The sequence below is a fragment of the Podarcis raffonei genome, chromosome 5 (assembly GCF_027172205.1).
Source record: "Podarcis raffonei isolate rPodRaf1 chromosome 5, rPodRaf1.pri, whole genome shotgun sequence".
NCBI lineage: Eukaryota > Metazoa > Chordata > Lepidosauria > Squamata > Lacertidae > Podarcis > Podarcis raffonei.
Window position 1 is genome coordinate 65,915,049 of NC_070606.1, and position 26,375 is coordinate 65,941,423.

General features: G+C 39.1%; 1 protein-coding gene across 1 annotated transcript in view; it reads right to left on the bottom strand.

Annotated features, from left to right (window-relative positions):
* Window positions 1–371: 371 nt before the first annotated feature.
* PAK2 (p21 (RAC1) activated kinase 2) overlaps window positions 372–26,375 on the bottom strand; it is a 39,953-nt gene continuing 13,949 nt past the window's right edge. The window contains exons 2-15 of the mRNA XM_053389871.1: window positions 18,156–18,366; window positions 16,648–16,748; window positions 16,105–16,255; window positions 14,809–14,840; window positions 13,733–13,831; window positions 12,721–12,850; window positions 11,446–11,509; window positions 10,584–10,632; window positions 9,270–9,382; window positions 8,424–8,541; window positions 7,261–7,360; window positions 5,216–5,412; window positions 4,892–5,029; window positions 372–4,125 (exon numbers count right to left, since the gene is read on the bottom strand). Of these exons, the coding sequence (XP_053245846.1) occupies window positions 4,039–4,125; window positions 4,892–5,029; window positions 5,216–5,412; window positions 7,261–7,360; window positions 8,424–8,541; window positions 9,270–9,382; window positions 10,584–10,632; window positions 11,446–11,509; window positions 12,721–12,850; window positions 13,733–13,831; window positions 14,809–14,840; window positions 16,105–16,255; window positions 16,648–16,748; window positions 18,156–18,342 (1,566 nt within the window). The 5' untranslated portion in view covers window positions 18,343–18,366 and the 3' untranslated portion in view covers window positions 372–4,038. The remainder of the gene's footprint in view (window positions 4,126–4,891; window positions 5,030–5,215; window positions 5,413–7,260; window positions 7,361–8,423; window positions 8,542–9,269; window positions 9,383–10,583; window positions 10,633–11,445; window positions 11,510–12,720; window positions 12,851–13,732; window positions 13,832–14,808; window positions 14,841–16,104; window positions 16,256–16,647; window positions 16,749–18,155; window positions 18,367–26,375) is intronic.

Here is a 26,375-nt window from a genome sequence, read left to right on the forward strand (position 1 = left end):
TCTAAGTTGCCAAACAGATGGCTAAAATTCATCTCCATAAAGTATCCATAAGGACTTTTTATACAGATGCCGAAGAACCAATTTGATCCATCAACTTGTATAACAACCTAAACAGCACAAAAAACATGGGAGCGAAATATTCATGGCTGTTTTTACAGAATTGCTTTGAAAACAATGCTTAGTACGGAAAAGTTGCAGCTGCTCGCTGGGTGTTACAAAAGCTTTGAAGACAAATGATAACTAAGCTGCAAGTCTACATCAAATGAACCATCACACTATATAGTACGAAACAAAAATTCTTCTCTGTCCCTATTAACTCAAGTAAGCCTCTCTTTTGGGGGAGGGTGGGAGAGAGAATGAGAACCATCAAGCATTTTAGAAATGTTTATTTCTAGCCCTGAAAGAACAAAGTCATTAAACATAGTCAAATACAGTAGTTAATATTGCAGTAACAATTAAATAACAGAATGGGATTAAATTAAACAAAAGGCAACAAAATCTGAAGACAGGGGAAAAAACCTGAAAGCTTGCACTACTTTCATTTCCATCTGATGAAGTGAGAGAAAGGGAACAAAGAGAAGGAAACAATTTCAAGAAGATGTACTTAATTCCAGCTACAAAGACAAAGAAATTCTGTAACTCTTAACAGCAGAGTTTAATTGACTCCAAACTACTCCAGAGAACACATATGGTGATTGCTTAAGTTAATCAGTTATATTCTCAAGTTGTTAATGTCTCCATTCAAACCAGCAAATGCTAAACTTATTTGTGGTAAGTAGTTGTGTCTATTTCAACTGGATTTTTTTGCTGGGGGGGGGGGGCCGAATTGGGAACTCATCATTCCAGGTAAGCCTGCTTTCATGGAATGAGATACCCTTCTCTATCCTTCTCTCCTCCTTGTAGGTTCACACCAATAACCATAACGTGCCATTGCAAACATGCCCAACACTCAAAGACTGATTCAGCCAAGAACTGGGGGGGGGGGGGCATTTTTTGTAAGCCCAGACTGAGTATTGAAGCTATGAAGTGGTTGCCCTGAACACTTCAATACATGCTCAGCTATGACCATTTCAAACTCTACAAAACAGTCTTTTGCAGCAATGCATTGAATTGGGATCTGGTACGATGCTGGAGTATTCAGGATACTGTTTGAACAGCTTAACATCTAATCTAAGATGACTGTGTGAGTAAGCCGTGAGTAACTATGTGAATCGATCAATATTTACTCACACTGGTGCCTGGATATTTGGTTAAGGCATCTTTAGCAGGAAGAGCAGTTAGGAGTCAATAGCCTATGCAATTTTATGCTGAGTGTTCTTACTCCTGTGCTCATAAGCTATACTTCCGTGCCCAGAGGATACAATCTTGAACATTTAAACCAGACATTAGAGGGGACGGGGAGAAAAAGACTGCCACTTTTCCACTTCTAAACCAAGCTTTAAGACATTGGCAATACATGTTCAGTCCTTGTACCATACAAACCACATGCATCACTGCGCAATAATCAGGAACTTCCCGATGGCTCGCGTTGAACACAGAGTTCCCATTCAGTTCATGTCTGTTTCTATCCCTAACCCTTTATTGCAATAGTGGACAGGGAAATTAGATGAACGCACTGCCGTAGTACAAAGCTGCTATACTTAAGAGCACCCATGCAGACATGCTGTGATAGTCATGATCATGACTGGCACAAGAGTTGCCAGTGGGTCCTGCTTCAGCCAAGTCCTGAGCCAACCCAAATTGTAAGCAACTTTTAAAGGAGGATTTGAGAACCCTCATGATGAGGCAGTCAACTACTCATTTAAGATAATTTTTAATCACCTTAAAAATCAGTAAATGCTGCTTTTTGTTTATTTCAGAAGTGTTACCTTTAATTGCTACCATAAAAACAGCAACATACACTTATCTCACAGCAGGAGTCATGGGTTCCACATATTCCATTGCCAGCAACAGACGACAGCTCAAAGGTAAGAAAAGGTAACTGTAGAGAATCCTTTAAATCTCTTTGTTTGACTCACATAAATCAAATTTAAGAGCATGGCTATTCTATACTTTATAGTAACTGTATTGCAAGTTATGGCCAGAGGAAGAACACCACCTAAAATACCACTCAGACCAGGACACCACATTTCTTGGACTAAACCAAAACACATTCAAAATGCTCTGAAAGCAACTGGGCTGCTTTGTTACAGTTTTCAAATGAATACTTCTCATAGGACACAGGACTGGAGGTTGGAGTATGGCACTGCTTTCATCAGCATTAATAAGGCATTTGTTGGTACAGAGCAGGGTGCAAGAAGCTCCAAGATCTGAGGGAATGGAGCCCTTTGCGATGCAATGACTCAGAACCCAGAATTTTGCAAACCTGTTCATAAAACCCAGCAAAAATTATGCCCTTATGTCAACACATATTAATATTGTTCACAGGTAAGAAACAGGCTTTTCATTGACCATCAGGCATTAAAGGCATTAAAGACTGCCTCTTAGCTAGGGTTTTAAAATGTTCTCCCAAGAATACCACATAGGAATGCGACAAAGCTATAGCACCAAATTAGTAAGTCTGTTATGTTACTGTTTGGCACATCACTTGGCAATTCTTGATAAAGAGCTGCACATAAAACACAGTGCTTCTAGAAGGCTGATGTGACTGAAGAATCCCCACGGTGCACCTGACCACCTCAACCAGAGCTTCAATTCCTCTACAGCTCCAATTACTTTCTTTCATTTAGGGAGGCACTTTATCTTGTGTTTGTCTTCAGCCATAACAGTTGGTAAGTCTTTCAAGAGAACCATGAGAAGGCACGGTTCTGCAGCCACTCACAAGCCAATTCAAATAATGTTGAATCTAGACTACTTTGCCATCTCCAATTGTTTGTCTCCACAGAATAGCACTTTTGGTGTTCAGAAGATTCAGTTGGCTGAATTATACAAAAAGTCTTGGATCTTCTATTTTTGAAAATCTGCTGGGTCTTTGTTAGTAGAAATGGTGAAGATATACATTTTTATACATATAAAAAGGAAGAGAGCTCTAATACTTAATCCTGACAGCTCCAAAGTTGCTTTGGAGGGGAAATGTACAACATATACAAAAGGTACTTAAGACAAAGAAGAGCAATTTAAACATTCAGAAGGCACCAGCATAAAGCCCAAAGCCCAAGTCAGAACATGGATACAACACTTTGCTATAAAACCACACACTTTCAAGACATCCCTTTAAAATGTTACCAATAAGCCTACACAGGCAAGGAAGGAATGGAAGACAAGTCATAGGGATGGAGTTCTCTCCCCGAGCTCACGGGATGGTTTGAACATTAACCAAGAAAAGAAAAGCAACACTTTTTTCCTCTTCCCCACATGTATTCAATCTCCTAAATTCAGAGGCATCTTTCCCTTATGTTAAAAAGTCCACGCAACAAAATTATGAATCAGACGTTGCTGAACCTTCTTCTTCCCCTCAACTCATGTTCTTCTGTCTTTAAGAACAGTCATTGAAAAAAATTACAGTTCCTAGGTAGCTGGGTGGTTAATGCTACAATACAGTTATAGCTAAATTGTATGCTAAGAGATAGGTGAATAAGAGGAATTTTCACATTTCTACCATATCTGCCTTTTAGTAACTCAGATGTTGCAATATTTTGAATGACTGACAAATGGAAGGGGGAGGGGGGGAAGGTCAGCAGATCAAAGTAATGCTTCCCTCCAAAAGCTTGAATCTGTTGTTCAAGTATTGAAAGTGCCCAACAGAGCACAATGAATGGGATCTGGTACAGCAAAGTCATTTAAAAAAACACCTCCCAGGCATAGGAAAATACATCGGAGTTGTCTGCAAAAGTGGTGAAAAGGCCAGTGATTCAGTTCACAACTTCTTCCAGAAGAGTTCACTACTACCACCACCATTTTTTCTTCTCTTGTGTCTTCCAGATGAGATTTTTTTCCCTTTTGCAGACTTTCAACCTCCCTAACAAGAGCAACAATTTATATATTATGAAAAACTTTAAAAACAAAAAAACCAAAATGATGAAGGCCACAGCAGCAATGCTAACGATTACTCTTCATTGCTTCTTTGGCTGCTAGGATCAACGGCGTCAAGCTTGACAAAGGTTTGGCCAGTTTCAGGAAAGGATGCTATCAAAAAAGAAAAGAAACAACCTTTTAATGAAAGAACACTTAAAAGGAAACTTCAGCAGCAGCATTTTGAGTCATACACTTAGCAAACAATGCAAAGGAGAGATGACCAGGGAGACAGGTTACTACTGTGCTAAGGTCATACTGAAATATAATCAGTATTAGTGGGTGGTATTCAGCCAAGTCTTACTCAGAGCAGAGCTATTAAAATTAACTTACCAATGGTCATTGCCTTCAACAAGTCTACTCTGAGTAAAACTTAGCTGAATCCTTAGTCAATATTTTGCAATTATTATTATTATCATTATTACTACTACTACTATATTTTACTACTACTACTACTACTTTCTTTTTAAACGTTGTCCAGGGAACATGCATTGATGAGTGGTCATATAAATCTACTAATAAAATTTTAAGATGTGCAAAGATACTAGGTTGGATTCAGCTATCCTGGTACAGTAACAGAAGCCAGTTAAAAGTAACAGAAGCCAGTTAAAAGAGTCAGGGAACCCCCAGAACAACGTAACAGGGCAAGGAGAAGGGAGATTCTTCCACCTGGCAAAGAGAGAATGCTTGTGCTGACAGAACCACTGTATTAGCATAATGTGGAATTCGACCATTCTTTTTTACCTTTATGTTCCCCGTTCTATCCCATTTTTTTCTGAATTTGTTGATCATATATCAGTCTTCCTTTACAGTAGCTTGACTTGTCAACAGAAAGCACTGCCTACAACTGATGCCATTTGCAAGATACCAGCGGCTTTACCTGTAACAGTTCTTTGGCTGACCCTCTTTTCTCTACATCCATTTCCAAACAACTATTTAGAAAGTCACGAAATATTGGGGACAATTTCTCTGGGTTCTGCAATTCTGGAGTGCCGTTTGTTGCTATTAAATATAATGCCTGCAAGAACGAACGAACAAATAAACAAACATTGGCATTATGAAAAACAAAAAATGTGGTTGTATGAGCACCTGAGTTTAAATCAGAACTGAAAAGGACCTGAAAAATCATTCAAAATTTGTGGGTTTTTACTGTGTTTTGCTATGTTCCAGGAAATCGAGAGTATCTTGAAAACTTATGCCTTACCCTCAAAGGGTTTTCATTGAGATATGGGGGCTCGCCTTCAACCATTTCAATAGCCATGATACCCAGGGACCAGATATCCACTTTGGGGCCATAGGCCTTTCGTGTGACCACTTCAGGAGCCATCCAATAAGGTGTTCCAACCATAGTACTACGTTTGCTCTGTTCTGGAGTAATCTGTGCACAGAAACCAAAATCAGCTACAAAAAAGAAGAGAAGAGTGTAGTTATTGGAAAGTTAAATTAGTAGTAAGTCCTACACTTTGTGTATATCCCTGTTACCCAATTCTGCTTCCAGAAAAAGCTACAGATGTCTCAGTGCTCACACGATGCTTCTTCAACACCCTCCGCCCCCAGAAGGCATCCTTTTAGCAATGGAATCCACCACCAACAGTGGTGCAGTTCATTCTACCACTTATTGAAACACATGTAGCAGAATGAGGTGGCAGAGTGGACTGTACTACTTTAAATTGTGGGTAGCAGATTCCAGATTTGAAATAATCCCCTGCATATTTTTTTTCTTTTAAAGCCTAATACATTAAAGACACAGTAGCAACAACCCAGAAGACAGGTTCTAGCCCAGACCACTCCATGTGTGCTAGTTTTGTACTTGGCAGGATCCTTCACAAAGGGGGACACTCACAAACGTAACCTCCGCACACACCTGCAGTGAGAAATGGTTTGGCCCATTCTACCACTTCATAGATTTACCATCTTATTTATACCTCACACTATTGCACATTCAGCCCAGCCATGTTATTTCTGCTGCTGCTGCAACACGATGCAGTGAAGGAATTCAGAGCTCAATTGATCAACTGTCACAAAAGACATGGGACTTGTGAAAAAGGATCTCATTTTAGTGCAAGCCCCCACCCTCAGTGAAGTTTTAAACTTATAAGACACATTTTTAATGGAATCTGTGGAGTTATTGACTAAGCTCATAAATCTATGATACAGCATATTTGTTTTACTAATCTATTATTGTAGCGCACGAGTTAAAATTACTGAAGGCAGCTGTTGCAGTATTTAATATTCTGTACTTCTGGTTTCTTAATTATCCCAACCTTGAGCCTTAGCTTTTGTACTCAAATCTAATTTTAAACTGAAGCGGAAGAGAAGAATGCTACTGAGTACTCTGGCCAATTGAACAATTTCAAGGTTAGTCTAATCAAGACTGCCATCTGCTGGTTTTAAAAAATGCAAACTTGTGTGCAAAACCAGAGGTCAGCAAACTTTTTCAGCAGGGAGCCGGTCCACTGTCCCTCAAACCTTGTTGGAGGTCAGACTATATTTTTTGGGGGAAAATATTAACAAATTCCTATGCCCCACAAATAACCCAGAGATGCATTTTAAATAAAAGGACACATTCTACTCATTTAAAAACACACTGATTCCCAGACCGTCCGCGGGCCGGATTTAGAAGGCAATCGGGCCGGATCTGGCCCCAAGGCCTTCGTTTGCCTACCCATGTGCTAAACAATGCAGACTGTAATGGTAAGCTGCTTTACATTTGTAAATGGAATCTGTTGTTTAGTTTAAAGGCAAACAGGTACTCTGCCATACCATCTACAGCTTTTACTCTTATCTAAATGACACAAGAAGCCAGGAGTCCATGAAAATGCAATTAAATGCTTCCAAAGCCATATTGTGGGCATTGGGTGGAGGAAGGAGTGTGTAAGCTCATGCATGTGGCACTAAACCATGGTTTAACATTATGTGTGAATCAGTCCATTGTGTCAGTTTCAAAACAAGCCTATTTCAAACCATGGGTTATGAAGCTGGCTTAGTTTAACGTACTTTATACTGCAATCTGATCTATACATGCAAAAATATTTATGTGGCTTCCAAATAATATATTCTCCCTGTCTTCTCAGCCACATAGCCAGTCTAGTGGCAAAGACTTGTTGAGCCCAGAACTATATTTGTCACTGCAGCTATTACACTAAAATTCATACCAGTGAATTTTGCTGTGAAACTTATGTGCAAAGTAACACCACCCAACTGTTCAGCCACATATTTCACATTTTGAAGTAACTGACATGCACTTACTCAGTTTAACTGATCCATCCATTCCCAATAGTACATTGTCACTTTTAATATCTCTGTGGATAACCTGATTGGCATGCAGGAATTCCAATGCCTGCAAACACTGTATGGAAACAATGGAAGGGATATTGTCTAGACATGTTCAAAATTCACATTGGATAGAGACAGTCTAGTAACCTCAAACTATGCTTTACTCACTAGGTAACAAATGATTTGTATAGTCTAGCAATTTTAAAAATTATGTTCCATAGTTACAATCTTAACAAGTTTAATACACACAATATGTCCATGATATAAATCTTCACTCTTTTTTAATATCAAAAGAGTTTCCAGCTAAAAACATCAAACAAAACCATTAATAAACATTGACATAATTAAGGTCAATCCACTGTTTTTCAGTGAAGGTCTTTCATATGCTTACTTCAGAAGGAAGCATGTTTATAGTACAGAAAAATACGGTGCCTTTCCAGTGGTCTATAAAATAATGTGCAATGGGGCACCCTCTATCTCAAAACTTGATTTATGCTGTCTTCCTTCTCTTTATCCAATACACTTCGTTAACTTTTGTCAATTGTGCCATTTGCCAGACTTTGCTTAGTCATTCTCGTCTTTAAAAAGAATGAAAGAACTAATCGCCAGCTGAAATCTCTGCTGAACCTTCTCCATAGTTTTTGCACTTCATTGATCTCACAACAGTAACCTAACAATAGCTGCATCCACCAGAATCATCACCAAACTCTTCAAACTACTAACCTCTGTTTTTATGGAGAGTGCTAATGTATTCAGTATGAGTTAAATCCCTACAACTGGATCAGCAACTACTCTTCTCCAACACTATTCTCTATGTGTTCAAATTTTTTTCTTGTGTGAAGAGCATTTCATTATATAAGCCCTCCCGTGGTCTGAACTGGTACAGACTAGATACGGGGATGCCACCTCAGTGAAAACTAGACAGTGTGTACTCTTAAAATGTTGTGGTTTGTATCTCAGAAGATGAAAAGACTTGCATGGTCACTGCTACTTTACAAGGCTCAAACCCAAATGCTGGGCTACAGGCTTCCAGCTCCCAGCCTTGATAAACCTACCTCAATAATGTAAATGCAATTATAATAAAAGTCAATTAGCTAAGGGAAGCAAATTTTCTCTTTCTTCAATCAATCACCTACCTCTCGACAGACAGCGGCAATCTGTGCCTCATCCATGCAAGTCTCCGTAACGACATCTGTGAGGGATCCACCAGCCAGATATTCCATTATGACAAACAATTCGTCTTCCATTAGGAAACTGAAGGTAGAAATTGATGAAGTTCAAACATAACAAATTATTGAGACAAAATAATTATTACCGTTATTACAACTTTATGTATCACCATGTACAACACAATCTCAATGTGATGGAGAAACAAGCCTCAGAAGCCGTTCGACTTCCAAGGCACGTTCGAAAATGGAAGCATTCACTTCCGGGTTGCCAGTGTTCAAAAGCCGAAACGTTCGACTTCCGAAGTGTTTGCCAACCGAGGTTCCACTGTATATGGAAAAGATCCAAAATTGAAGCAATATTTGAAGCAGGAAGGTCTGTATGCATGTTTCCAGGAACATCAGTCTTGTATCAGACACTTCCCTTGTCTACAAAATATAGGTCTGGTACATGAAGTTATTAATATATAAAATATCTCTATTATCTGGACTTCTTAAGAAGCTGAACTGATAACCCGACTTATGACAACAAATGATACAGGGAATAAGGAGTTATTTCAGGCTATATTACAGAAGTATCAAATATTTAAATGTGTTCTGTACCTCAGGAGAGAGGCCAGTCTACTATGTATTGCATATTTATCCCACCCTTCTTCCAAAGACTCAGAGAAGCATCCTGGTCTCTCAAAATTTGCAAGAGATAGAAAAAAGGCAAAAGCGATTTGTCCAAGGATGTGAACTTCACAACCTAGTAAGGTGTTGAAATTGGGTTTTCACGTCCAAACTTTCTAGCTGCTATAGCATGTGCTTTGTTACCTGTCCAAAAAGTTGACTATGTTTGGGTTCTTCAACTCTTTCATTACCAGGATCTCATTGATAATTAACTCCTTCTTGGGTTGTTTCTGAAGATTTATCTGTTTAATAGCAACCTAAAAGGGTGAAAAGGGATTCAACAGAAGTTTATATTCAAAGAAAGACAATTGTAGTATTAACATTTTCTAATGTTACAATAAAAAGGCAAATGGGTATTTTCTTTACACTCCTTTTCCTGAGATAACCATTTGGTTGCCGTTGACAGATCAACTGATCCAAATAACTAACATAATCCTCAAAGACAAAAGTTGGCAGGACATTTTGGCAGCAAAAGAAATGTTCACTAACAACAAAGTCTGAAACTATGAGAGCCCAGAATGTGCAGGGGTGAACATAAGGTAGCTTTATTGCATTCAGAAGAATGAAATAAAAATAACAGCAACAAGACTACACAATTAAGCCTGATAACGTGTAATGCTGTGGTTGGAAGTGCAATATTTGGAAGAAAGGAAGCATTTATGATGTGTAATGAGCCCAGTACTAAAATTAGCTCTTATGGTTTGAATCTGAAACAAGGGCACCAGACAGCCAAAAAAGAGATATAGTGGTGTGTGTCCATTTTTTCTCATCCCAAAAATGGGGTCTACAGTAGTTGACACCAATTTTGATTCACATTTATTTTCAAGAAACTCAGTTTTCCACATTTTAAAAGTCATTATTTCAGTTCTTACTAATTATGAACTAACAGTGACAGATAAGGCTCTATTGCAAAAGAAAAAAGAAAGCACTAGCTCTCCCACAAACTTGGGAAAGGGGCAGCTCTCACAAACATCATAGTCACAAATGAAGGCAGCATAACAAATTATAAATTATAATTTAACTCTTTAAACAGGAGCAGCTTTCTATGATAAAAACATGGGAGAGTTTAATTAACAACTTAACTTCCTTTTGGAATTTCGAACAGCCTTCCCAAACGTGGTATCCTCCAGATGTTATGGACCATAACTCCATCAGTCCTAGACAGCATTCAGGGATGATGTGAGTTGTAGTCCAGAAGATTTGGAAGCCACTTGGTTGCAGAAGGCTAATTTAGAACCAATTCCATACATCTGATTTTTGCAAAATGTTATTTTAAAATTTATCATCTGATTCTACAGTACAAAGCAATTACTTCTGCACACAGCTATGAGGAATTCACTATTGGGAGATGAGTCTTTTTTTAAAAAAAAAAAACCAAACAAACCAAAGCACAGTAACATTTGATTTGACCACTCTAAAAAGAAAATTCAAGGGTGGTAGAAGGTATATTATTCCTACCTCCTGTCCTGTTGCTACATCAATGGCAATGAAAACTGTACCTGAAGCCCTATGAAAAGAAAATACACAATTCTATTAACATTCACATCTCTAATGCATATGTGCATGAACAGTTAAAGAGGCTGCACTAACTTTCACTGTACTTTGTTTTTATTCCAGTTCTAGGTTAAAAAAAGTCAACAGAATAAAATCAATGCCTATACAGTCATACCTCATGTTACGGACGCTTCAGGTTATGTGTTTCTGGGTTACGGACCACGGGAAACCCGGAAGTACCGGAACGGGTTACTTCTGGGTTTCGCCGCTCACGCATGCACAGAAGAGCTAAACTGCTCTTTGCGCATGCGCAGAAGCACCAAATCGCACCAGCACCTGTGCAGACGCGGCGCTTCAGGATGTGAACGCTGCGGGTTGCGGACGTGCCTCCGACATGGATTATGTCCGCAACCCGAGGTTCCACTGTAAAATAAGGAATAGGAAAAGCAAGACCTTCCTTTTAACAGAGCATTTTGCAATATTATCTAGACACAGACTACTAGTCAGATAACTGATGCTTAAGATAAGTTAATTCCATACTCCACTGCCCCAGTAACAGTCCAAAGATAGACAGCAAATAAATGGCAAGCTGACTGGAATTCTTTTTCAAATGTTCCTCCTCATCCCATAAAGTAAAGGGTAAGTAGCAAAGCACTCAAAATAATTGTTTCAAAATTTCTACTTCTGTTGGAGGTTTGCATCTGGTTGTTGTTATTATGTATACTAATCTATTGTTGATACTTCTGGTTTTGTAAACAGAAACCAAATGCCAAGTAAGACAAAGAAAACGGTACTTCCACTAACTCATTTCATAGTCAGTACTCACCCCTGTCCTATTTTTTCGTATCTTGTATATTTTTTCTTGGGATCTCCTATACTCACAATAGTTCCTAAAAAGAAAATTCCATGTGGAGTATTATAAACCAACTAAGATGCACTATTGACTTTCACTGGAAAGCTAATACATAACATTTCAATCAATAAAACAGTCAACACTAATTCAGTTCCTAAGTTGTTCCTCTGTTCAATTAAAGGGGGCGAGGACTTTCATCAACTCCCTTTTCAACCTGATGCCTCCTGAGCCATCCCATATCCCACATCATATTCCAAGGATACTCCAAACCTCAGGAGCAAACTTTCAGGAGGTACAGGAGGCAACAGAAGGAAGGAGGAAGCAGGAAAACCTTGTTCCATGAATGCAAAGTTCCGTTCACAGAAGGAAAGTTAAGATCCACACCATTTTATCTTCTTCAGTGATGCAGCAGTGATCTAAACCTTTACAAGAACCTCAATTGTACATATCACGCATGGCATATGTTGCTTCATTATGATTAGCAGGTGTAATTATGAGCATTCAGAAGTCAGTTTTTGCTTACTTTACTGCTGACAATGGAAGTAGTATGAGCAACATATACATGCCTAGAAGATATTGAAATGCTGAAACTTCTATAAAATCCCACAACTATTCTCACAAATCAAACCACGCAAGTTATCATTTTAAACAGACAAAGACTCTTCATGATCATCTCAAGCACACTGCTCTAAGCAGCTACCAAATGTAGTGTAACAAAATATTGATAAAAGCCTTTCCATTAAATATTCACACTCTCAAAAGACAACATAATAAGAGTATTCTGGATAATAAAAGCAGTTTTCAACATAGTACAAACAGCCACTTTTTCATTACTTTCTAAAACACTGTCATATCTTGTCCCTATCCTGGATAGGAAGAGCTGTACCTATATAGGTCTATTCATACAAAAGTGTTTGCTTCCTGTGAAAAATAATGTGAGAACAGTGCAAACACAGGATATGCTCCTTAACAATGCATCAGCTATAAGTTCCTGCTTCAGCATTTCCTCAGCTCCTGGATTGCTAGCTAGCAATAACAATGCTCACACCATTCACACAATGCCTCTTTTCAAGAGAATCTGCTCACAATTCCTACATAGGGGTGAAAAGATGTCAAAATAAGGTTAAATACAGTGTGCGACTAGAAGGGTCAATGGCTGATACACCATACAGAATACTCAGTACATATGACTTTGGGCTAATCATATACATATCCCTAGTAAAGAGCTGACTTAGAATTTCAACTTACGCAGCTTTTCCGTGATTTCTTCATCTGACATCTTAACTTTCTTCTTCTGCTTATCTGCTGATTTAGCAACTGTGTCACCCGTGTCACCAGAAGGTGCTGGGATGGGATCTATTACGGATCGCGTATAAATCTGCAAGGAAATATCATCATTATAAAGCCATTATATTACTATTAACAAATCTCTTTTCAGGTTGAAACTGCCACAAATACTTAACATCTCTCATGAAAGATTTATGGCTATCCTTTTAGTCAATGTGGCTCCACGGCTACTACAGCCTATAAGCTGATATGAATATCTAGATGTTTTTGTAGCATTAGGGACTTAATTACAACAACTGACCCAACTGACTACTGTATATTACAGTAGCATACAGTCGTATGAATCCTTTATAGAACTAAGCTCTAAATGGAGTATGGTAGATAATAACTTTCCTGAACAATTTTGGAAATTACAGTAACATTCCCTTGTATACAACTACTAAAACATTCTTTGCAAACTCAGAAACAACTATTCAAGCCAAGCTCTCACTGCACAAGTAATGGTGTTTCAAAGTAAATCCCAGTCGCCCCCTCTAATAGGAAACTCAAGTGGGGAGTACTGACGAGAGATGGAACCAGAGTGGAGGCACTGAACAACAAGAGGCAGGTATCAACATGCTCAGCAAAACAACCCCACCTCCCAGCTCAATGGAAGGAGAGAGGTAGAATGCTCAGTTTGGAGGAAATGGCTGGCTGAAAGCCTCCACAAAGAGTACTGCAATTATGAGAAAGGATTCTACCACTACTTTACATATTTATATAGCATTGGCGCCTCCCTTCAAGAGCTTCACATATACCACATAGGTCAATATTATTTCCAAGCTATAGATTACGACCACTGCTGAAATCTAGGGATCTTTTTTTTTCTGGCTAAAGTGAGATTTGAATACGAGATTCCCAAATCATGTCCCCGTTGTACCTGCAGACTGGTAAGTTATGGACAGAAACTATTAGGTGAAATAAAACGACTCACTGATTTTGTATGATCTGGTCGTGGGGCAATAACAGGAGGAGCCACTTCGTCATCATCTTCCTCTTCAGGTGCTGCAGGCTCTGACCCTTTTGCATTGGGCTAGAAGTTTTGAGTTTTGTTTTTTAAAAGAAAAAAAGAAAAAAGAAAGAAGTAAAAGAAATTAAGCCCTACTATAGAATATTTAGAGAGTTCACTATAAGGAAGTATACAAAACTATAAGATCAGAATAGTTTGGAGTGGGAAACTATTTTTTCTGATGAGGGTTGCATTGCCTCTGAACTAATCTATTGCGGATGGTATACCTGCAGTTGGTGGGGCCAGAGCCACCACTTCTCTCTTTTCTCCATTGCCCAACAGGCTGCTAGGAGAGAGGCAGATCGCTCTTGCCAGGGGTCTGAACTGATTGCTTGCAGAGACCTTTTAAAATTTGTCTAGGAGTTGCATGCAGCCCTATAGCCACAGTTTGTCTATCCCGATAAGAGCATTTCAAGCAGCTCCTCACTGCTACTGCCTTTGAACTCCCTCCACCCACTCCCCAAGTTCTCTGTGGAGTGAATAAAGGATATAATCTCTCCCCCTTCCCTATGGGCTTTTGCAGGAGGCAGTAACAACAGCACACGAAGCCAGCAAAAGCACTGGCCAAAGAAGCCCAACTCAAAAGGACAGAAAATAACCTCTCAACGGTCAAAATGAGGAAGGAAAGGAGAAGCAATGTTTTGATGCACACTGCACCGGGATGGGGGCAGGTCTTGCTATTGGCAAGCAAGAGAGTGGATATATGGAACTTTGGTTTTGATACAACAGCAGCCTCTGAACTTGTCAACCACGTGACAAGTGACGTAATAAATTACAGGAGTGGACCAAGAAAGAATCCCATCTACCGATGTATCCAGCTTTAATTTTTTTTAAAAAAAAAAGTCAGGTGAAGTGTCTCTCTGGTGACTCATACCTCAAACCAGACAATACTCAAAAAAGCAAAGCTTGAAAGCTACTGTATCTCACTAGGCTTGATTCACACCAAGAACTGCAATAGAGCAGTATGAATACTTCTGAGAAATGTAATAAAGCACACTTACTGCTGGTGCTCCTGAGGGGAATCCATCTTTGTCTAAAAAAAGAGAAATTTGAAAATTTAACCAAGAGAAACACCAAAAGATTTTAAGGCATTTTACAATAGGAGTAACAATGCTAAATGAAAAGTATTGGGCTCTTTCTATAGGAGAGATTGAAATGTGAGTTAAGAACTCTATTCTTCTTTCATGCTCTCAGTAGAATAGGTTCACTTTTTTTAAAACCGAGATTTCTAGATAAATGTGGATATAATCGGTGCCTAAAACATTTAGAGCCAGTTTTGTTATATTAAACAAAACCTCTACATAAACAGAAAGTCAATACCAAAACTGTTACATCAAAACTAAGGATAACTTGGAAAAGCAAAGTTTTATACGTGTAGGTAAACTCAAACTTGTTGACCCTTAACTAATGTGAATTCAAACTCCAAATTAAGGGAAGCCAAGTCTTCATCTCGTTTTGGTATTATACGCCTTGTTTGTCTGTTTTTTTAATTTACATGTTCACATTTGATATTAGTTCGCAGTACTTTTGTGAGCCTATGTTAAAATTGTGTGATATCAAATTCATTAGTAATGTGAGAATATTCCAACTATTCTGAAAATCTGTCCTCATCAAATACAGAGAATACCTGAAAGTATCAAGTAGCATATGGGTTCTATCCAACTCAACACACTCAGAGCAGAGTGAAATGCGTAAACTTGACTAACTGCACTGATTTTTATGGGTTAACTTTGAGAATGACTTAGGGTTGTATCCAACTATGTCTGCCTGAAAGCTTAGTTAATGAGCTTTAGAATTTCAAGACCCTTCCCCCTCAATTTTGTACAAGGGCTCACTACAATTCCCCATCCTCCTATTAATGACAACGTATCAATATATACAATGATTCTTGCAAGTTTTTACAGCCCTTCTTCTAAATCTCCATCCTTTGGGAATCAATTGTGTGTAACTCAGTTTAACTTTCTACAAAAAAACAAAAAACGTAAGAATACAAAGATAGGGATCGTAGACTCAAAAATGTTTAAGAAAATGAATGGATATTACTTATTCTTTCATGATCAAGTACTTCAAATAAACTTCTTCTAACTATTTAAACTAAAGGGGCAGTAATGGATCTTATCCATCATTAGAATTTTGGCTTACTGAAAGCTGGTGGCCCACACTGCCATTTCTCCAAAGCACTATAAATTGAAGAGTTTCACTGCACTGCTTCTTCATTTTAGAAGCAAATTCTTTAACGCTTCTCAAGAACAATCTGAGGCTCCCCCTGAATTTTCCCACAGTATTCTAAAGCTTACCTGTAGCAGAAAAACTCAAATATTTCTGTCTTGCTGTGTCTTTAGAATCATAGAACTTCAGCACATCAAGGACAGCCTGAGGATTCTTCTTCTGTTCTAGCTTGGTGATATTTGATGTCTGTAGCAGCCGAGCCCACTGCTCTGGCATTCCCTAGGAAAAGAATACAAAATTACATCTAAAGTAGAAAATCCACAAGTTTAAATAATTCACATGGACACAGGACAAAATCACTATTTCAAGATTCTACAGACAATACAATGAAACAAGTCAGCATAATCAAAATTTCATAAAGAGGTCCAGTTTGTTGTTATAATGAGAAACAGTATTTTGCAATATAACATCTATTTTAAGTTAAATTTACCCCATTTCATTATTTCAGTTTTCTACAGCTTTCCTATTGGTGCAACAGGAGAAAAATGTATTGAGAATGTTTTTCAGTGATGAAATACACTGGTAGCAACAGTGCTTAAAAAGAAAATATTATATTTCTTATCAACCATAAGTTAGTACACACTGAACAGAGAGAAGCTTGGCATACTTACAGTGAATTCTCCTGTAACTGCATCAAAGCCAACATGAATGGTATGTTCAAAGTCTGACGGAGGAGAGATTTCAGGCCTTTCTTTTTCCTTTTTCCTACTCCCTACAAGAACAACAGAATAGTCAGCCTAGGAAAACAGCTGTAAAACAGCTCTTTTAAAATTTAGTAAACCTAGCCAGCAAATATTCTTTAAACATAACTCTTAGGTGCACAAATATGCCCCATGATTCTAGTAACCAGGATGTCTTGAAACAGACATGTAACAAATTTCAGCTAAGTCATGTAGAAGAAAACTCAAACACCCATCCTGGCACTCACTAAGCCGCCCAGCCTCTCTCAAATTTTTATTTTAATTGAGGGCATTTGGTTGTTTGCAGGAGGGGGCTGCCTGCTTTTTTGGGTCTGCATTTCTTGCTTGGTAGCGTGAAGGCATTTTGCCTAGATTTTCCTGCATCTTTGTGTTTGCAATTCAACCTGGAAAATGACCATTTGAAACTAGTTTCTGCATGTTGGCTCTATAACATTGTACTTGTGTGAGCTAAGTACATTTGCAACCTATATTTTTCACCTCAAGTCTAAGCTTACAATTAGGTGAGCAGTTAAAGACTATACCGAAGATTAAGATGTAAGCATTTTCATTTCCCCCGGCCATTTTCTCCAAAACATTTGCCTAATTTTCTCAAATCCTCCAAACTTTCAAAACATTAAAGCTGCACAAGCCTGTAACACAGCTCTACTAATTTTAGTCAAAAGTGGGCTTGGTGAAATTTACAGGACAATCCTAACCATGTCTACTCAGAGGTGAGTCCTGTTAAATTCAACAGGGCTTGCTCCTAGACGAGTGGGATTAGGATTGCAGCTGTCAGTGACAGTAGGAAATACTGCGCTAGATGGGCCCATAGTCTGACTTCAGTTATTAAATTTAACAAAGATGAATCCAGGGAGGATTGCCTCCAGCCAACTAGACAAGAGTGTATGGTATGTTCAGTTGCATTGTAATTCTACAGGCTGCTTCTCTTCCCATTCCCTCGTAAAAAGGAGGGTGATTCTCCATTTCATAGGCTGCATACCAGTCTGTCTCTCTCCGCCTCCCAGAGAAGGGAGAGGAAGAGAAAACATAACTCCAATGTGCTGCCTCCAGGTAGACCTCTGTCACAGGACTCTATTTGGATCTACCCTGGCTGGAATGGCCTGCTTTTGGCCAATCTCTTCCTAGCAGGAAGAGGGACAGAGAGAAAGCCTGCATGTACTCAACCAGATTATTTTCCCCACTCCTAGGGAGAGGGACCGAAAGAAAAAGAACACAAACCCAAGGAGTCCCACTGCATTTGCCCAGCTGAGTAACAGTGAAGCTGGTTGCTACTTTTTTGTGTGCCAGTGCAATCACTGAAATGAGATCCATGTTGCACTGTTCTGTAAGTCTTGTGTTTCCTAGCTAAAAGTATGCATATGGCACAATGGAGTTGCAAAGGGAAGAAGGTCTTGAACCCACACAATGCAGCATCTTACCTTTTTCAGTGCCAGAGAAAATAGAGATGATTTTGTTCCTAGGCTTTTTCTCTTCTGGAACAGAGGGCAGGGGTTTCAAGCTATGATTAGCAGATAATGGATCTTTCCCTCCTGAACTGAAGATAGTGCTGCTCATCCGAACAGGTGGAGCTGGTGGCTTATCTTCGAGTTCTCCGTTGTCAGACATGATACTTAATGGCTAGTCAATGCACTGCAATTAAATAAAACACAGAGTCAGTAAAGATAGAAAAGGCATGTTACACCTTGTTTACTCTTCTTGAATTCCAAGTCTTGCACACATTGTTAATATTCTCTATAGGGGAAAGAGATCTTATTAGAAATGTGCAACAGATTCAAATGAATCCTGAACAGAAGCATGGTGTTTCAGACAGATTCGGGCAAGTAGTATCTTCCTGAGGCATCTTAAACCAAATCAGGGACCTCTGAAGGAATCTGGGGCATCTTGGAAATTCATACATTGAAAAAAGCACTTCAGATAGTACACCTGCAAAAAGTGAAACATTTGTACCCAAGTTTGCACCTAAGAAAAATACTTGGGCAGAGCAGGATAGGGGTGGGGGAGAGATCTCTGTGACTAACAATTCTAGTCTCTAATCAACGATACTGTACTTATTCTATCAGGGTTCTCCAGTCACAGTGTTTTGGGGGTGGGACACTGAAACAAGACATCACCTTGATCTTTTACCAATTCTGCTAGCTTGCTGCTTGTTTGGAAAATGTTGACTCTTCAAGTCCTTCTGCCTCTGTCACATGCCCTCACATCTACTACTGTCAAATCCATTTTGCGCTTAAATTTCTATGCCTTTTGCTGCCAACTGAGCAAAGCATACGCCTGAAGTTCATTTTCTTCCCTTTCACCTTGACTCACCAACCCTTCCACCTACACTTCTGAAATTTTAACATTCTTTTCCTGGTGGCCACTTAATATAGAATTCCATTTTCATACTAACATCACTGCCCACAAAACCACAGAAAGAGAAGAAAATGCCTTTGAGTTCTTCCAGCACCACAAAAGCATCAACTTTAAAGATGCATCAGACAACACACACACACTGAACAGAATCTAGATTTTATTCTTTATGTTGTAACCTCCCAAAGAGATTATTGACACGATACAAAATTTGGGTACCACATTTTTTGGCAATAGAGGTATTTCTCACTGCAGCACTTCATACCTGCAATCCTCCCATAATTCTGCAAAACAGCAGTGAGTAGAAACACACAACTTTGATCATTCTGCAGCAAAAAGGTAATAAGGCAGGAGACTCTGTGAAGCAAACAGAACTGAAAAGAGCCTAGGAAATGGCTTGCAATTAAGTCTCTTTATATTTGCTTGATGGTGGTTTTCCAGTGCTTTGTTTTGGGTGGATGTAACATGACCCCTCCAACAAGGAAAGGTGCTATGTCACCCAATTAACACAGCCCAGGAAATCTTCTTATTCTTTTGTTGTTGTTTTTTAAAATTATCTTGCTAAATGAACATCAGGCTGGATGCAAAATAAATGTGTATATATATTTAATTGTTTCAAACAGGTAATTTGAAAACTGTTTCCAGCATTTGGGTCACTATTCTAAAATGTTTGTTTCAAATATAGAATCTCCCTTGCTGTCATGGGGCTCATTATTTCATTTAACTGCCTAATGGAAGTCACAGGTGCACAAATAATTACTACTCATCAAACAAGACTATTTTGATTAGAAAGGTGACTTAATTCCTGCAACCAAATAGTTACCAGGCAAGTTCAAATCAATGTGAATGAAATTCAGCACTCTGAAACCACCCTGCCATCAAAAACAATAGATGCCAACAACTGGGATATTTCTGATCCTCCCCTCTTCCTGTTACACTCCTGGAAAATAAGCTATGGTCTGGCTTGTTGAATCATGCGACTTAGGTTTGCAATTTGTTTCCTCCAAACTACAAACTTTAAACCAAAGACCAAAACATTGGCTTCTGTTCTGGTTTGTCTAGAGAAAAACCAACCATGAGCCTGAATCTGGATGACATTTCTCAGCAGCACAACAGAAACGGGGATTAAGCTAATTGCCTATTATTCTGGAGTGTGCACCAGCATTTTGCTCATTCACAATAAACCATAGCTTATTTTAACTATGGTTTAATGTGAAGCATGAACCAGGCCATTGGATTAAAGGAGTGTAAATGAAGAACTAATTTGATCATTTCTCAAACGTGAGTAGTTACATTCTACCTAGTAAATATAGGCAATTCAACTTCATTGGATGAAATGGTTATGCCAGTAACCATAAGACTTTTATTTTATTTTATTTATTTTAAACTGCACTGGTTTAAATCCATTAATCAATCTACCTTGCTTGCAACTCCTGCTGAATCCCTCCTGACTTTAGGCCCTATTTATAGTTTTCCCCAAGTCCTTCTAGTTAACCACACAGTTCTGCCTCCCTGCTCTTTGGACTGACCCACATGCAGCTTTAACTCCAATCTATTCTAACTTCTTTCCACAGAAGCTGAACTATAAACCATTTAGTTCACTGATCATTCCATCCCACCACACCACCTAATTCCATATATGCCAGAAGCTTCACTGTCATAAACATATCAGATTTTGTTTATTCACTGTCTAAAGGAGTCGGAACAGATTTAAGTGCTTTAAAATGTCCCCAAATAAGAAATGTCATGACTAAAATACAATTAAATTCTGTGTTCAACTTAGCATTTGTTAAGAGTGCAACTGAAGTGCAATCTAGGCACGTCTACTCTGAAGTCAGTCCCACTGAGCTCAATGGGAGTTTATAACAGGACTGCAGTTTTCCTGTTAACAAAGGAGCAGTTTGTCCCTCCAGGCTACACACCTTTTAGTAATTCCATTCCACTCCTCCCATCTCAACCAGCAAAGAGCCAAGATGAAAGGTTACTTGATATGACGTTCTTCTGAGCTACTTAAAAGGCACTCTGGCTTACAGCAGGAAAGGTATTTCTTTGTTACTGGCACTGGTGAGGATTTACTGAATGATGATACTTGCTTAGCATTATCTTTCTTTCTATTTTAATGCAAACTCATAACAGTTCTTTAGCAAATAATGTACAACTTAATAGCTCCTTTGGTTCCTTTTCTCTCAAGTGTCTCTCCAGTAGATTTAATACGATGCAGCTTACAACTGCCCTGTTGAATTGTTACCTACATGAAAACCAGAAACTTATTACAAATAAATATTAACTGATTAATTGTAATGAATTCTGGTAAAAGCAAGAAGCATATTTTCTTCCATTTCTGGAAGAAATGTGTGAGTAGCAAAGCAGGAATCTTTAAAAAAATTAAAAAATTAATTACCTCCTATTTTAAAGGAAAGGGAGAATACTTTTTAAGATGTTTGCCACCTACAGCTTTTGTAAGTATTTCTGTTAAAAATAAAAAAGTACTACAGTCGTACCTTGGAAGTCGAACGGAATCCATTCCGGAAGTCCGTTCAACTTCCAAAACATTCAAAAAACAAAGCACGGCTTCTGATTGGCTGCAGGAGCTCTCCTGCAGCCAATCAGAAGCTGTGGAAGTCCCGTCCGATGTTCAGCTTCCAAAACAACATTCAAAAACCGGAACAGTCACTTCCGGGTTTCGATTGTTCAGGAGCCAAAACGTTCGAGAACTAGGCTGCTCGACTTCCAAGGTACGACTGTATTTGGGTACTTGACAGCATTTCTCTAGTTGTTGTTTTTTTCAACTAACCAATTAACTGATTAAACATTGCAGCCCTACAGGAAGTACAGATAACCTATATACATTTTAATGACTTACTGTTTGAAAACATCATTCTAAAGTTTAGAGTAAGCAACATTAGAGGTATATTTGCCCGGTTTTGTGCAGTCACAAACAGCCACCCACCACAATATGCTTTAATTTACACCAAGGACTACCAGTTTATTCAGTGTGGCGAGCCTGATCTCTTACCAAGATCCTCCCTCAGTCATATTATTGCTGCTTCAAGGCATCCTCACCAGGGATGGTCCAGCCCTCACTTCACAAAGGATTCTGGCAGGTATTCCTCTCAGTACAAAGCAAAGGGATGCTCCAGAGGCCTCTTGGTTGCAGAAACCTGAGGGTGGTCCATCTCAGGCTATGTTGGGATAGTGGGGTAGGAGAGCTTGGGGGGGGGAATCACATCTGGCAACCAATGCGCCCCTTTGGTTTCAGATAGTACATGGATAGGGGAGTCCAAAAAGCCCAGGACACAACTTTTCATGCCCCTCTTGCAGTTATGGTGGCTCATTTACCAGAAGTAATGTATTTAGAATTAATTCTGAAAGTGTATACTCGATTCTGACCAAACTAAGCCCCACGCTTTTTTTACTGGTGTATCCATGTACTATTTGAAACCAAAGGGAGTACACTGGTTGCCAGTTGTGAAGTATATTGGCATTATTTTCAGCTCTCCAGCCCCACTACGAGAAGTACCAGCTAGCTGCAAGATACACCAGTACTGCCTGGCCGGTAGCCCTCCTGAAGCTTTTCAGGGACAGGTGTCTGCCTGGCCAAAGGGAGAGATGTGCTTCCCTGCTGTAGCACATGCACACAGTACTAACAGGGAGGAAGGAACACAATGAGGACCTTCTTCAAATCAGCAAGTAGAGACAATATATCAGGGATTTCTCCAAATCAGTTGTGGCTCAGCTGGCACTAGAGAAATAGTTTCTGCTTTTATCCAACAATGAGATACATTTAAAAGAGATTCTGAACTTGACCATGCTGACCAAAACACAGGGCAAAATCAAACAAGGCTCCCAGATTCTGTATATGTTTTGATGGAATAATTGTTACTCCATTGACCTCAAACCTTCTCCCTTAAGGATACAAGGAGATCTCCAGTTTGTCTGGATTCAAATTTAATCTGTTCAGAATTGTGCAACTACCCATAGCTTCCAGACATGTTTTGTGCTGAAGAGTCACACTATAAACTGGGGGTTATAGTAACAGCAGCAGTCCTGTAATTTACAAGTAATTATCCAGTGACCAGAACAAACAGACATTGAAACAAAGTGCACTAAATGTTTAACAGAAAGAGAGTCTCTCACATACTTCATACCCAATATGGCACTGTATTTCTGACTCGGCTTTGTGCCTGCAGTGAAATAGCAAATGATAGTTAACATTCATCAGAAAAGCGAGTGGTAATTTGTAGAGAAGGAAAGGGAGCATTTGAGCCCATGGAACCCTCTAAAACCAACCATGTCAACCTAGAATTATACTTCCATTCCAACTTCATTTTTTGAGAACCCATTTACAATGAACCTAGACAAGGCAGAAACTTGGCCTGCTTTGAACAAAGTTATCAGACAGTCTTGTTAAACTTGAGATATTGACTCAGCAAAGCATGTGCAAATTTGTAGTGACATAACCAGAGGCTAAAAAGAATAATCCGGGATTAATTAAAGCAATCTTCACGCCTGGGAAATTAGATGAACAAACTGTGTAGAGCAGGGGTAGGCAACCTAAGGCCCATGGGCTGGATGTGGCCCAATAGCCTTCTCAATCTGGCCTGCAGACGGTCCAGGAATCAGCGAGTTTTTACATAAGTAGAATGTGTCCTTTTATTTAAAATGCATCTCTGGGTTATTTGTGGGGCCTGCCTGATGTTTTTACATGATTAATGTGTGCTTTTATTTAAATTGCATCTCTGGGTTATTTGTGGGGCATAGGAATTCGTTCATTCCCCACCCCCACCCCAAAATATAGTCTGGCCCACCACATGGTCTAAGGGACAGTGGACCAACCCACAGCTGAGAAAGGTTGCTGACCCCTGATACGGTAACTTACACGGAAGCCAAGTTTACATTTAAGGCAGATTCTCATTTAGCTTCAAGCACTTCCAATACACATACCTGAGGTCAATAAAGATTTGGGCCTGGTCAAGCATAAAATATACAGGCATTCTTTTCACCACATTCCTTTAAAAACATACACATAAAGGGGAAATATCCAACTACACAAAGGAGAATCTGAACCATGATTCGGGGGTGGGGGGAAGCAACAACAAAAAGAGGATTGCTCCTCCTATTCAATATTATTGTATAAATGTATAAAAACATTTATTTAACATCCCCTTTGGCATTACTGTAATACACCTCAAGAAGAACATTCAGGCCATAATTGTTCAAATAAACAAAACTGCAATTAGATCAAGTCAACAAACATTAAGGATCTGGTGGAACAAAACTCCCCTAACCGCCCACCTAAAGGACAGCAGCAAGTAGCTGTTCTGTATTGCCGTTTACCTTATGCAAGAAAACTGGCAGGCTATTTCAGGAACTCTAGTTTTCAACTTCTCTGTTAGTCATTGCTTGAGTATCTGTTAGTCACTGCTTAAGTGATTATTCATAGGCAAGCTCTTATTTCAGACGGAAACAGAATGGTCCCTAGTTCCATAAAAATACAGAACAAGGATGCTCTCACTAGGAACACAGTGAAGACACATGTGAATCCAAGTTAGAGAGTTATTCTATGTGCATCTCTGCTCCAAAAACAAGTTCAGAGAACTCAACAACATTAACCATATCCCAGATATATTCCAGGGTTCCAACTAAATTCTGTTTGTAATGGGTACCTACTTTCCCCCCCCCTTTTTGAAAGAACATGGAGAAAACCAGATTTCATGAAGTACCAAAAATCTTAATAAAGTTGTTGGCATCTGTCAGTCTCGAGAGACAATGGAGAAGGGCACCTTTGCAGTCAAAACAGCAAAGTAATCCTAACTCAAATGGGTTCTTCCCTCTTCAATAATTATGCACAGAGCAAGGAAAATGACAAGAAAACCTGAACCAAAAGCATTAAATGCTGAAGTATAATGGCCTATGAGAACTGGCCAGTATAATGGCCTATGAGAGTTTGCCCAGTTCTCATAGGCCAGCTTACCCCCTTCTCCTCCATTTTAGAGATTTCTATAGAGGTGAGCACACACGTGACCAATTCCAGCTACACGTGTCTTTCAGTTTCTCCACTGAACTCTATGGGCTATGTCTCTGGGAATATTTTATAATAGCCTCTCAGTCTCAACCAGAAAGTGAGTGATCTACAATGAGATGGCACTTTCCACTTTTTTCATATCTGTGTGTCTTCTCCTTTCCTTGCCACTACTCCATTCAATTTCCCCTTCTATCCAGTTACCATTTCAGCCCCCCTCAGTCTCACAAGATTTCACGGCATTAAGTTCTTATGTGACTGTTTTGAGTCCCACCACCCAACACCTTTTATACTCCCCCTACAGCTTTAGAGAACGTGAAAACCTTGGGGTGACACTGAATCTACTGATTCCCTCTCTCATGCATGGGTTTTGGCTACTTAAATATGGGCACAAGAACACTTAATGTGGTCCAGTATTAAAAAGAATTATGTTTCTTAAATTAATGAACTTTTAAAGTGCAAGCAGATCTCCCCTAAGGAAGTTTGTGCAGCGGCTACATTAAGAGTACATTATTTACCTCTTTCACTTGAAGCTGTATGGAGAGCTAACTCCTTACTTTTCAGCAAGGACAGTTAAGTAATCTCTATCCATGCTCCGCTTTCACTGTCTAATGGTGCACTGGGAGAAATAGCAACTTCTGCTTCCTGGTTGTCTACACTCTGGTTTCTTTAAAAAGCCTTTAAAAAGCCCTGCATGAAACAAGCCAAACTAACAAAGTGTTTCCCTTTCAGCTGCTAGGTTTGAGATATGAAGGTGTGTGGTCCACCAGTCTCCTTTTATTAAAACAGGAGCCTTAGAGCATTTGTCTTGACTTTTGACAAATTGGAACCCTTGCTTTATGAATGCACTACTCAAGATGTCCTTTACTAAGCTTGTTCATGGTGTAAGAGGAAATCCTCTTTTGTACTTTATAGTCATGTTTAAAACAGGAAGTGAATTACTGCAAGCCATTTCAAAACCAAAATAGAGCTGAATTTTTGCACAAAGCATGGCAGCACTGATTAGGCATACAAACACCAATTAACAACATCTCACAATTATATAATAATAATAATTTATTATTTATACCCCGTCCATCTGACTGGGTTTCCCCAGTCACTCTGGGCGGCTTCCAACAGAATATTAAAATACAATAGTCTATTAAACATTAAAAGTTTCCCTAAACAGGGCTGCCTTCAGATGTCTTCTAAAAGTCTGGTAGTTTTTCTCTTTGACATCTGGTGGGAGGGCGTACCACAGGGCAGGTGCCACTACCGAGAAGACCCT